Source organism: Pseudorca crassidens, chromosome 12 (assembly GCF_039906515.1).
Source record: "Pseudorca crassidens isolate mPseCra1 chromosome 12, mPseCra1.hap1, whole genome shotgun sequence".
NCBI lineage: Eukaryota > Metazoa > Chordata > Mammalia > Artiodactyla > Delphinidae > Pseudorca > Pseudorca crassidens.
This window is the reverse complement of record NC_090307.1, coordinates 28,741,270-28,754,685: the sequence shown is the minus strand read 5'-3', so window position 1 is coordinate 28,754,685 and position 13,416 is coordinate 28,741,270. Positions and strand designations below refer to the sequence as shown.

The 13,416-nt window shown below is 40.4% G+C and overlaps 1 protein-coding gene across 3 annotated transcripts in view; it reads left to right on the top strand.

The window, feature by feature from the left end:
* The window catches only part of SETBP1 (SET binding protein 1), a 376,816-nt gene extending 367,778 nt beyond the window's left edge, over positions 1-9,038 (top strand). For all 3 annotated transcript variants that reach the window (XM_067699221.1, XM_067699219.1, XM_067699220.1), the window contains one exon: positions 3,653-9,038. In XM_067699221.1, the coding sequence (XP_067555322.1) occupies positions 3,653-4,278 (626 nt within the window). In that variant the 3' untranslated portion in view covers positions 4,279-9,038. The remainder of the gene's footprint in view (positions 1-3,652) is intronic.
* Positions 9,039-13,416: the final 4,378 nt, after the last annotated feature.

Below are 13,416 nucleotides of genomic sequence, written 5' to 3'. Positions count from 1 at the left end.
TTAGCAATAATTATATAATATCAAGAAACACCCAGACATTATTCAAATTTCCATGAATTTATAAAATATCTCTTTTGACAGATTGTTTAAATTAGTATCCAAATATGATCTTTTTATCTCCTCTCTCTTTTAATTTACAGTTCCACCCTCCCCCCCAACCTCGCAACTTATTTGTTGAAGGCACCAGGTTGTTTGCCCTGAGCTTCCCACAGACTGTGCTTTACTGAATGGATCTTGGTGTGTCCTCTGTATTCCACGGTACTTAGGTCTAGAGCTGAGCTGCCCAGTATGGTAGCCGCTAACCACATGTAGCTATTTAACTTTAAATTAAACTAAATGTAGAGTCAATTTCTCAATCACTTGCCATATGTCAGGTGCCCAGTAGCCACATGTGGCTAGTGGCTACTGTATGGGACAGCATAGATATAGACCAGTTCCACCACTGCAGAATTTCTATAGGACAACGCTACTCTAGAGACTTGATGAAGTCCCATAAGGTAGCTTTGGAGGGAAGAAGTGTTGAAATCTCATCCACCCAGTCTTTGACTCACAGTTAATCTGCACTGGGGTCACTTTAAACCTTCACGTCTGGATATTGAAAATGAAATAAAAATTCAAGGGATCTGTGTATTTCTAAATTTACATAAATGATATGCTTACAAATACTTTTGTTATTTGCTTTATTCAAGTTTTTTTTTTAGATTTGACCATGTTGATATATTTATATGTATTTTATTCCTTTTAACAGACGTGTATACAATATTCCATTGTTTGAATGTATTGCAGTGCTTCATTATCTTTTTAATTAATATTTATATTGTTTTAAGTCTTCTGTAACCTACGCTGAGCTTCAAGGGATGTCCTTGGCCTCCTGTTACATATGAGCAAAAGAGGTGACCTGGCCTTGGGATCTCTGGGGCACTGGGCACACCCATCTTCAACTCTAGTAGTTATTGCCCAATCGCTTTCCAAAATGATTGTGTCAATTTGCTCTCCTGCCAACACTCTGCAAGTGTTCCTACTTCCTTACAGAATTATACATATTAGGTAGTTTCAGACTTTTAACTTTTACCAATATGGGTTCACATATATGCAGTAAAAGTACAAATTCAAGCAGGGAAAGGAAAGGAAATGGAATTGATGATGGAGCACTGACTTAGCTGACTCTAAAATGTTTTCTTAAACAAAAAAATAAAGCATGTATGGCAAAAAGTTAATGTTTATTAAATGTGAATGGTGGGTACAAAAGAGTTGGTTATGATATTTTTATTATTGTTTGGTAGGTTTACAGTAATCAGAATAAATTTTTATTTCATAATCACTTTTCAATGCAAGGGCCTAATAAAAAATTATGCAGCATCTAACAAATTATTGAATATGGAATTATCTACTAGGTTCCTTTTTGTTTGTTTGACATTTCATGCTAAAAAATAAAAGTACTGAGAAGAAATATCCATTGGTTGTATTTGCCCCAAATGATCTCCAGCTCAGCTCACGGAGTTTTCCAGTCAAGCTTTACTCAGTCAAGAATTGCCAACTAATTGCCCAAAATGATTTACTTTGTATCTGCATGCTGTATTATGTGTCAGATAGCATTTTCTTCTCTTTGGATGATATAAACTAAAAAGAAGGTAAACTGCAAGTGGAACTTTTATTTGGAATAATGCCAAATGTTTTGTGGGGTATTTCTGACTAGTTTTCATTTCTTCATGAACTCTGTGGACAAGGTAAATGGCTTAGCTCTGACATGGAGACCTGCTCTTAGTGTCACTATATTTGCAATGGTCGATTTAAAAATCCAAACTAAAACTCCTTTAGAGAAGAATATGATTATAAGGCAGCAACAATCAGTGTGATTCATCAGTGGAGAAACAGTTTTTAAATCCCTTCCATGTACAAGGCACCATGCTATGCCCTGTGAGGGACATAAAGACCAACAAAAGTCGGTCTCTGCATCTGAAAACTTAAAATCAAGCAAGCTTTTCCTTTTACAACACTAAGTACAAAAATTTTATTTTTGTAGCCAGAAGCTCACTCTGGCTTTGTTCTATTTTGATCTTTATAACTTATTTTAAAGATTGCTCAGTAGTTATTCATTGCACAGTAAGTCTCACAATGACCTTTGGCCAAAAGCAGTACCATTTTGGCCTGTCCTGTGGAACTCAGAGCTTCCCACTCCATGAAACTTGTGACATAAATAACTTCAAATAAAACCTTCTGGGAGATCTGTGTCGGGCACAACATGAGAGAGAAATGGGGAAAAGCCGGGAAAGAACCAAGCAGGAGTGCCCAAGAGTAAGTGACAGCAGTGTCTTTGTTTTCAGCATTTTTTCCTCATCTCCCTTAAGATATTTATTCTTCTGGTCCACTAGTAGTTGAAAAAATATGGGGTGACACAACAAACCACGATGCTAAAATGAAACACATTTGTTTTTAGGCCTGCAGCGTTTCGTAGGGTTGACGACAACTACATGGGCTTCTTTGGGGATGAGCATTTAGTGTAAATCACAGCAGCAAACACTAAGGACACACTTCTTAAGCTTATAAGTAGCCAGAGGGAGGAGCCAGTGTGAAGATGGGTTATCAGGACGTGTGTGAGTGCCTGTGTTTATGTGTGTATACACATGTATGTACACGTTTGCCTCTAGTGAACAATACAAGGAGAAAGAACGATCTGAAGGAGGAAAGGTCTGCTGCGTCTTGAAGCCATTCACACTTTATGGTGTCTGAACTTCAAAATGAAGCAGTTCTGAAGGCTATTTAGTGGCGGCAGTACAGGACTTCCTGCGACTAGAAGTTTGGCTCATAAAATAGAGACGCATCTGGCCACCAGGACATGAAAAGAGCTCCTTGCAAACAACAGCCCAGTAGCACGGGTGTAAATGATTCAGAAACACCTGGCTGGTATTTCCCTTGGGGTTTCCAGAAGATGAACTAGTTAAGAAAGACTTGGTCAATTGGACATCATCAGGCAAGCTGACAAGTCCAGACCATTGGGGAAAAAATTAGAGATGGGATCATCCCAAATAGAGTGTTCCTGAAAAGTATCCTCCCTCTGTCATTGGAGGAGGGTTAGAAATGTAATAGGTTCAGTTAGATATTCTAGTTCCGGTCAAGGCACCTCTTTTTCGAGGCTGACGGTACAAATGAATGATCCAGATTGCTTGATCCAGAGGGCTGCTTGTCATTTTTTCCATTCAGCATCTTTTACAAAAAGATGAAGTATAGCCTAATGCTAAATTGAATTAGATCAAATGTCAAAGGGCTGAATAAAAAATAAAAGCTATGATAGGAGAAAGTAATGGGAGAATTTATATTGTGATTCTGACATTGATTTCCATGGTAGATCTTCCTACATTGTGTGAGCCTCAGTTTCCAAACTTAAAAATGGGAACAAGTGTATTTCATGGGATTGTTGTAGAGACTGAAATAATGAAATGCTTTGTACACATAATATTCAACCCATGTTTATTTTTATTACTTTTAATTTTAATAAAGGAAAAAGAAGAAATAGTGGGTACTGCGTCATAGTTATAGCATTAATTTTCCATAATCTTCATAGCCAAATATAATGCCAGCTGTCACTGAAAAGACTAGGTTTAAGGCAGTCTGGCATCCTGTAATCAGTTTCTTCTCTCTTCCCTTCCCGCAGCCAGCTCCTCGCTGAAGAAGCGATTCAAGCGGCGGGAGATCGAAGCCATCCAGTGCGAGGTGCGGAAGATGTGCAACTACACCAAGATTCTGTCCACCAAGAAGAACCTGGACCATGTGAACAAGATCCTGAAGGCCAAGCGGCTGCAGAGACAATCAAAGACAGGCAACAACTTCGTCAAGAAGAGGAGAGGGCGTCCCCGGAAGCAGCCCACGCAGTTCGATGAGGACTCCAGAGACCAAATGCCGGTGCTGGAAAAATGCATCGACCTTCCCAGCAAAAGGGGTCAGAAGCCGAGCCTGAGCCCGCTTGTCTTGGAGCCGGCCGCCAGCCAAGACACCATCATGGCCACCATCGAGGCGGTCATCCACATGGCCCGGGAGGCTCCTCCCCTGCCCCCGCCACCGCCCCCGCCCCTCCCACCGCCGCCGCCGCCGCCGCCGCCACCCCCGCCGCCCCCTCTGCCCAAGACCCCAAGAGGAGGCGGGAAGAGGAAACACAAACCTCAGCCTGCGGCCCAGCCCACAAAGCAGCCGCCCCCGCAGCAGCCCCTTCCCCAGGAAGAGGAGGTGAAGGCTAAAAGGCAGAGGAAGTCGCGAGGGAGTGAGAGCGATGTCCTTCCCTAGGGTGGGCCTGGGCGTCAGAACCTGGGGCTGGGGAGACTGACGCATTGGAAGTGCAGTGAGCCGGGGCTGGGTCCGAATGCCCTTCTCTCCCGAAGCTGGGCAGGCAGACTCGGGCCAGATGACGGGGTTGAGCCTTCAGGAGCTCTTGGGAAAGCAAAGCAGGGGAACGTCTTCAAAAGAAGTGTGTCTGTGCTTTACAGCAGTTCCCAGCCAAGGGGCACTTCAGTATGGCTAGATCCTTGACAGGCAGCACAAGACCCATCAAGGAGGAGAAAGACGGTGGTGCTCTCCGACAGCCGCCAGACCTCCCGCATCCAAGGTGCGCCCTTGATTCCGTTGCATTTGCTGGCCAGGAAAATTGAAAGGGGAACACCCTCAATTAGGAAACATTCCAAGGGTAGAAAAGCTGCAAATTTCTCAGCTGGCTTTGTTGTAAGCCACTTCCATTTAATTGGTTTTTATTTCTTTTGGTTTTTCAAGCTCGGCTAGGCTTTGGGGCACCAACATCATCTTCAGGTGACCTGAATCTTTACGTTAACAATACAGTTTCTCAGATGGACTCGTCATCAGAGGGTGGAATTGTAGTGATAGGCAACCTTAGACATGCATTCATAATTCTTCTGTGTGTCTCCTCTATCACACATATAATGATTTTTAGAATCATCTGTTCCTACTTTTTCTTTGCCCATTGTACTCCCATATGCCTTTTCATTAACTTACTTGCTGCCTTCTTTAACTTGGTACACACCTAAATAATGCAAACCTTACCTGTGTTGTAATGTTCACCCTTGGCATGCTGTCCCAAGGAACTTGGCTTTGAACTTCAGTCATTGTGAAACAAATACTTAGTATCAATAGAGCCTTTTAAAAATAAGTGATTTAGAGCATCCGAAGATACATTGACCCAGGTGTCAACCAGGTTATTTTTATACTTAAAACATATCAGCAAAGAACAGGCAGAATAAAATGGTTTTAATGCACCATAGAAAATGGGATAGCTGACAAATCACCAAAAATTGAAACCCCAGACCCACAGAAAGACAAGTGTCTAGCAATGCCTTGGTATGTGGATTTTTTTTTATACAAATAACTATCAAAGGTCATTGAAAAAAGGGAACAAAAAGACAATAGAAGTACATTGTCTCTTTTCATAAAAGCAAATGGGAGTAAGTGTTCTTATCTGGGAAAAAAAAAAAGAAAATGCTCAAAGGGTGTCACCACTCCAATAGTATCACACCACCTTGGACAAAGTATCCAAGTTGTGGTTGCCTTAATAAACTGAAACATTTTGTACATAATGTAATTATAAATCTATCAGTCTGCATGGATGCAAACTGTGTGTGACAAATCGTCTTTTAAATGGTCAGTTTCGACTGTACATTTCTCATCCAAGTTGTACTCTAGCCATTGGTTTAGTGTGGACAGATATTCCATCTCTATTATCAACCTCCACAGCCCAAGTAAAACATGTTAAGAAACTCAGAATGAATATGAAGTTATTCCATTGCCATAGATGTTCTCTAAAAGTCAGATGTGGAAATTTCAAAGTATTTTCAATTTCCTCCCTCACTCCTCCCCTTACCTTTCCTAAGACATCAAATACCTGGTATGATAGATTATAAAAAGAGACACTGAGAGACAGAATTAAATTTTCTAATGGGAATTAGAATATCTGGTTTACCTCCAAATTAAGTTTCTTTACAGGAAATTGCAAACAGCAGGAAATCATATTATTACTTCAGAACACAACATTATTTCCTTAGCGAAAGAAGGATTTTTGTTGGGAACATAGGAGAATAAGAGATGGGTTATCTATGGGAGTAAACTTTAAAATCCCAGGTTAATATGCTTGCAAACATCAGTGCTCTGTCATGGCACCACCAGTTGGTTGAAATTACCCCCAGAGTCATCCTGTTCTGCACTGTCACCACAGACTTCACATCATGTGCTGCCACTAGGTCAGTTGCATTTAATCCCAGCAATATGTAAGTTTAAAGGAGTGCATTCTCCTGTTCTTCAAAGCTTATATCATAGATACTCAGTTTGTGACCTAGGTTGACCTTTGGCATTTCATACAGGTTGAACAGCAAAATCAAACCAACCACTTTCAATTTGTCATTCCCAAGCCATGTCTGAGTGGTTCCAAAGTCACTCAAGAGGAAGGTTTAAATTAGCCTTGCTCACCCCACCATTGCTATGAAAGAGCAACCATTTTCATTTCAATTAGGCCATAAAGTGGTTTCTCCTTTTTGGATTTTGAAAATAATTGATTTCATTCTTTCTTTTGCCCCTCTTCCTTCCAGTGTTGTACTCTTTCCCCAACCAAATCTGTGAGCAGACTAAGTCTTCCTGCAGAGGGGAATAAGCTGGCACTCTCTAAGCTTCTTAAGGAAGGACCTAAAGCTTAATTGGCATTAACCTCTAGTAGGTGAGAAATTTCAAATTAGGGTACATTAGAATTTTCAAACCAACGAAAGGTATTCCAGGAGAGATACAGCAGACTTGCACCTTATATGTAAATTCAGTTCTACAGTTGTCATGTGAGTCAAATGCAAATCCTCTATATTTATGATCCTAAGGATAGATTGAAAAACTGCAGAGGAGCAAAACTGAGATAGGCTAACCCGCTGTTTGGAGGTGGAAGCAAGTCCAGTCACCTGCAGGGCTTCCCCTCTTTCCCATCAAGCTCCTCCCTCAGTATCACATTACTTTTATTTTTTCTTTTGCTTTCCATTAACCTAATCCATCTTATTAGTATGACCATTTCCTCATTTTCTAACTACCCACTTTGCATTAGCCTCTCCTCTCCTGTCCAGACTCAACATTGGGCCAGTCTCGTTTCACATCTGGTTGGTTGCAGAACAAGGATGAGAGCCCAGCTCTCCTGATCCACGTTGTGGAGGTCTGTAGCCACCCAACACTGCCTTCTGTGGCTGCATATTTATTTAGAGAAAATGTCATTTGGGATGTGTGAGGCTCCATAAACAGATCCAAAAGTATTTCATAATAAGAGAAATTCCTTCGTTTTCTTTTCTGTTTCCTGGAATACTTGCCTTCAGCAAGCAGGCATGAACCCACTTATAGGGAATCTGATTAGGGGTGAGCAAAGAATGAAATCTGTATAAAAACCACCTTGAAGGTGATGATGGGTCTCTGGTCCACCTTCCTAAGTGGCTGGGGAGCCACTTGCTTTTCAGCCCCTCATCTCAAACGAGAGGAACAGAGTTTAACTTCCTCTAACAGCACTGCTCCAGCTACAGCCCGAGGAAGACGGGGCGAAGGAAAGGAGGGCGTGTCTGGGCTGGCTGGTGACCTGGCAGGCCTGGAACTCAACAGCCACTGACAGCCCCGACTAGGTGACTGAGGGCCGACAGGGTTAGCCTGTTAACTTGGCTGCTGTCCGGAGTGGGAGGCCACGGCCGACGGCAGTCGGAGTTTGTGTTCTGGGCATTGCTGGGTCTATAAATATGATAAGCAAGTGGTGACAGAATTATAGTATAAGGTGATGTACTACATGGAGATCATAAAGGATTTGGTTTTAGGACTTAAGTAGAAAATCCCACTCCTACAGCTTATTACCCGACAATATTCAGATAATGAGCTTTTGGAGAATATTTTTTCCCTACCACTAGGAAGATTTACCTGGGAACTGTCTAAAATCTATACATATATTTCCAAAGCCTTTAAATGCCAACTGTAGCATGGAGGGGGGTGGGGTGGGTGGCAGAATCTGAAATGCCTCAAAAGCCATTTAAGTGTTACATTGCAGGATTTTCAGTCCTTCACATTATGTAAAAGTAGATAAATATAGACATTATTCTCAACACTACCCTATAGTATCACAATGGTCCAAATGCCAGAGCTTACAGATAATGTCATCACAGTGCCTAGAAACTCGAACTGTAATATACCGTAGCATTTTCTTGGAGTTTTTTAAAGTTTCTTTCCACAATACCAGGCTCCCCCTGCCTCTTGTTTCTTGGAGAGTTTGCCCTACTGATGAGTCTGCCTCCCTTCTTGGACTCAGTCACTTGGGGAACAGTCTTAGAAGCACATATCAACCAAGGAAGAAACTTCCTGGATATCTCTTGCCCACTTGCCCAGGTATAATAAACACTAAAGGGGGGAAAACTGAAAAGAGCTGCCACTGGTCAACACAGAAGGGCAGTTCCAGCTTAGGTTGGTGTCTTTCTTTTTCTTCCTTTTTTAAAAAAAATCTATTTCTTAAATAATAAATGCACATGATGTGTTAAATATGTATATATATATTTCAAAAGAAAAAAATGGGGCACAAGATTGTCTTACAAGTCGTGCTGGCTAATTTTTAGTTTGTATTCATAAGTGGTTTTTAAAAGCCTTTTTTAAAGTGTAATTTGCATGTTCTACTTTGATTGTATGTAAACATATTTTAGAACAAAAAATGTATTTGTATTTTATTGAATATAGAGGCAAGAAAAATTGTACATTGTTTGAAATGTTCTTTTTGTAACAGTTTTTATTCATAAAGCATTTTTGTACATTTAAAATGAACATGGACTTGCTGTTATTTGAGGCGTAGATACATCTGGCATGCTTTACTGTCATGCTCCTCCATGGTCTTAGATGTTGGGTTTTAAACATTTTTTCTAAAAGAAAGCTCAGTCTTTTTCGCTACCAGATCAGGTTAGCACAGTATAGAGCACTTAACTATTAAAAAAAAAAGTTAATCCTATTCATATGTTATTCATTGTGTGAAATTAAAGACATTCAATTCAGTCTAACATGAGTTGTGAATTCTTTTGTTTTATTTTCCATCTGGTTCACATCACTAAGGAGTTTAACAGCATTTGGGGGTCTTTGCTCACACCAACTGGATATAGAATCATTGAGAAAATTCTTACCAAATTTCTGCCTTTTGTATGATTCTGGGAAGTACATTGTGGGCAAGATTTGAGTCTGATTTACAGGGTTACTGTTCAGAATATATTATACCTGGACATAAAGCCAAGACTGATTCAAAGAACCAGTCAGAACTCTGCTGAAAGCAATCCAAATGTAGTGTAAGATGTTGGAGACCCATCCTATCCTAAAATTTTAGAAGAACAGTATGGTTGGGGGTTAAGGCCTTCTTACTAGATATCCCATGGTGTTAGATAGCTGAAGGATGGATCTCTGGCTGGCCTTAAAATTTGACTGGAGTGTTAGGAAAGGCTATTTAATCAACCACAGGCAGTTACTGATCTCCTATCCAAAGCCTACCGGTCTGAGAAAGACCCTAAGGGCAGCATCCAGGAATACACATTCCTTGCTCTGAAGGAAATTACAAGGTCTGCATGTGGAAGATGAACTATAGTTCTAAGCAGAATATGGCAATTGGTAGAAGAGTGATGGGGTATCAGAAGAAGGGTGGAGCCCTTGAGGTGGCACTTTCTTCTCTTCCTACTCTTTCTGTTCTAATTTTTAGTTTACATTCAGAAATAGGTTTTAAAACTCCTTTTAAAAGTGTAAGTTGCACATTCTACTTTGAGAACTTGTAAACATACATACATTTACGTATTTTTTGGTTCTTGCTTTATCTTCTGATGCACCGCTTTAAAAAGCCAGCAAGGTAAGTAGGAAATGTTATAAGCAGCTCTGCGCCCCTAACCATCAACCTGACCCACCGTGACATTTATTATGACTTTTGGTATTTGCAGCAAGCACAGTGGAATAACTGAAATCTAGTGGAATGAATAGGTCTTCAAGAGTAGATTATGAGGGCAGCCTCCGGGATGGTTGGAGTCCTAATGCTTTAGATAGTCTCCTGAGACTCAGAGAATTTAGTCAGCAAACTATCAAAGTAGAATTTCCCCTCTTTTCCCTCTCCTCTGCCAACTATCTTGCACTGAACCAGGAAAATTTAAAGCATTATATAGTCTTTTTTCTTTCATTAGACTGTTGGTATTTCTGAAATCAGCAAGGACTTCCAGGAATGTCCCTAATCTCCTCCCACCAGCTTCTCATGTAGGGACAAAGCTGTTGCCCTGAAATTGACTGGCTCAACTTTTAGGGTTTTTCATCAGTCCACAGAGTAGTGATGTGCTGACAGAGATTGTCAAGACAGTCAAATATGTTCATACATGAAGCTGGTACAAATCTTGGTCTACAAATAGATGGGTGAAAGGAATGTTAAAACTTAAGTTCTTTGAAGGTCAGTTTATTAATTTTAAGTTCTACCAGCATAGTCGAACCTTAGTTCCAGACCTAGGAATTCTTTTCTAACCTGGAGGGGAAGGAAAGAGGGGACTTTCAGAAAGCCTAGCTCCAGCTTCTTCCAGACTGTGTCTTTGTGTTCCTGTCTTTTCTATTTGCCTAGTTTCTAGTCATTTGAAACTGAAAAGCCAGAAAAAAAGTTTTTTTAAATTTTTCTCACCTCTGCTTTTTTGCTGTCAGCTACATGCCCTGAGGGGATGAGCACAAACCAGCCTAGCTGCCTGAATTGGGGGAAGGAGACTAGTAGAAAAGTGGTAATACTTCAAAAATTTTAACCTGTTACACATGTGACAGGGAGTGATGACAATCGGATGTGAAAAGCTAAAGGATTTGCCCAAGTCCTAAAAGGCTCCTTATAGGTCAGATGAGATAATGAATGGGTGTGAAAGGGATTAGGAAGGTGGCAACAGTGGTGTGCATTTCCATTGTCCGTTATTACTAATTCACTTTTATTGGAAATGCCAAAATCCAGGTTTTTAATTCTTATAAAAGCTGTGGCAAGAAAGTCATGAGAGTTTTTGTTTCCAGGATTCATTAAAGGAAAAACTGGTGCCAAAATGTTAGTCACATTCATATATGCTAAAATTAGGAAGTAACAAATGAGAAACATTAAAATCTCAAAAGTTAGAAACCTCACATATTCTGTCATTACTAAGCTTGATATTTTACCTTAATTCTCCTCTTTTCAGTGGATAAAGCACTGGAATAAAAGTCAAGAGATCTGGAATGTATTTCCACTTGGTCACTAAAAAATTCTATACCCAGGAACAGAACTACTTTGAGTCTCACTTGCTTACTCTAAAATGGGAAGGTAAACTCTTAATGATACCTGCAGTGCCTTCCAAGTCTGTCTCCAATTCTGTCATTTTTGTACCTTCCAATCAAGCCCTACCTTTAGTTCCCAACTTCATCTGTTGTGTAGAGCCAATGACATTTTGTGGCTGTCTATCCTCAACATAATCTATCCTATCCTAATTTGAGGAAGTGAAGGTATGGAGGAAATTAATGGAAAAAATAATAGAATCATGAAGACATATAATCAAGCTTTTCTTTTCTTTCCTCCATTCTTCTTTCCTTCCTTTCTTCCTTCCTTCCTTCCTTCTTTCCTTCCTTACATCTTTTCTTTCCTATCTGCACATTGCCAAGTACCAAAACTGTAAGGATGAGCAAGGCAAGTCCTCATTGAGCTTTTTTCAAGCAAATCTAGACCATGAATTTCCTCCTTCCACTCTCTGCCTATCCAAATTCTACCCATCTTTTTAAGATCAAATCAAACCCTACTTCCTCAAGGAAGCCTCATGGCCACACCCACGAACATGTCTCAAATCACTCATCTGGTAACTCTTCTTAATAACTTCACATGTGACACAGTATAATCCTCAGCCAGGACTGCCATGTAAGGTTGTACAGGTTTTTCCCTGCATAAGGTGACCTGGCTGAGAAAGAAGTGGGAGCTGAAATCTAGCCTGCACGTTCGTTCCTTGTCAAGCTGTGCACACTTGGGGTGGCATCTGCCCCATATAGACATCTTTTTCTCATTCTCACAAAAGTGGTTTTGTGAGAATAAAACCTAAAAAAGAAAAATTTCAAAATATACTGTGCAACTATGAAAGGTAGAGATAATCTCTGCCTCCCTCTTCTCAGATAATCCATGCTGCCCTTGCCCCTGAAGCCTCCAAGGCCAGTCTCCCAAGACTTCTCTTATTTTAGTCAGTAAAACCATATACTCCAGAATATCCCAAATCCATTCCTAAACTAAACAATTGGAAGGAAACAGTGAGACCAGATGTGATGGTTAATTTTATGTGTCAGCTTGACTGGCCATGGTGTGCCCAGATTAAACATTATTTCTGGGTAAGTCTGTGAGGGTGTTTCTAAATGAGATTAATGTTTGAATACGTGGAGTCAGTACAGAAGACTGCCCAATCCAATGTGCATGGGCACCATTCAGTAAATTGAGGGCCTGAATAGAACAAGAGGAGAAGGGAGAAAACTGTCCCTTGTTTTCCTGCCTCACTATTGAGCTGGGACATTTCATCTCATTTTCTCCTGCCCTTGGACTGGGATTTACACCATTGGCTATGCTGGTTCTCAGGTCTCAGACTGGGAATGAATTATACCACTGGCTTTTCTGGGTCTCCAGCTTGCAGAGGGCAGATTATGGGACTTCTCAGCCTACATTGTCAATTCCTCCTAATAAATGATAGAGAGAGGGAGAGAGAGAGAGAGATGATAGATAGGTAGACAATAGATATCTCCTATTGGTTCTGTGTCTCTGGAGAACCCTGACTAACATACCAGACAACAGCCTTGTATGAAAGCATCAGCTAGTTTCAGTGTCACATCCCCATGAATATAATTTGCTAAGCTAATATACATCTGATGGGTCTACAATTTTCCAAAGACTTTTGGAACTTTTATTGTGACATAATTATAGATTCATAGGAGGATGCTGAGGAATAGACAAGAAAGTCCGGTGCAATCCTCTCCCAACTCCCTCTCTGCACCCCATGTCAATATCCCATACACCCGTAGTACAATATCAAAACCAAGAAATTGACCTTGGTACAATTCATAGAGCTTATTCAGATTTTGCCATGAACTGATTTGTGTGCATGAGTGTGTGTGCACAGATCTATGCAATTTTGTCACCTGTATAGCCCTACATAACCACCACCACAATCAAGATACTCAGTTGTTCCACCACCACAAACATCTCTCTCTTGCTAACCTCCCTTCTCCCTCATCATCCCTAATCCCTGGCAACCAATAAGGTGTGCTCCACCTCTACAAAAATTTTTTTTTATTTCAAGAATGTTACATAAATGAAATTATGCAATTATATTTACTATATTATCATTATATTAATAATGTTATATTTATATATTTTATTTTGTTGAGCAAATT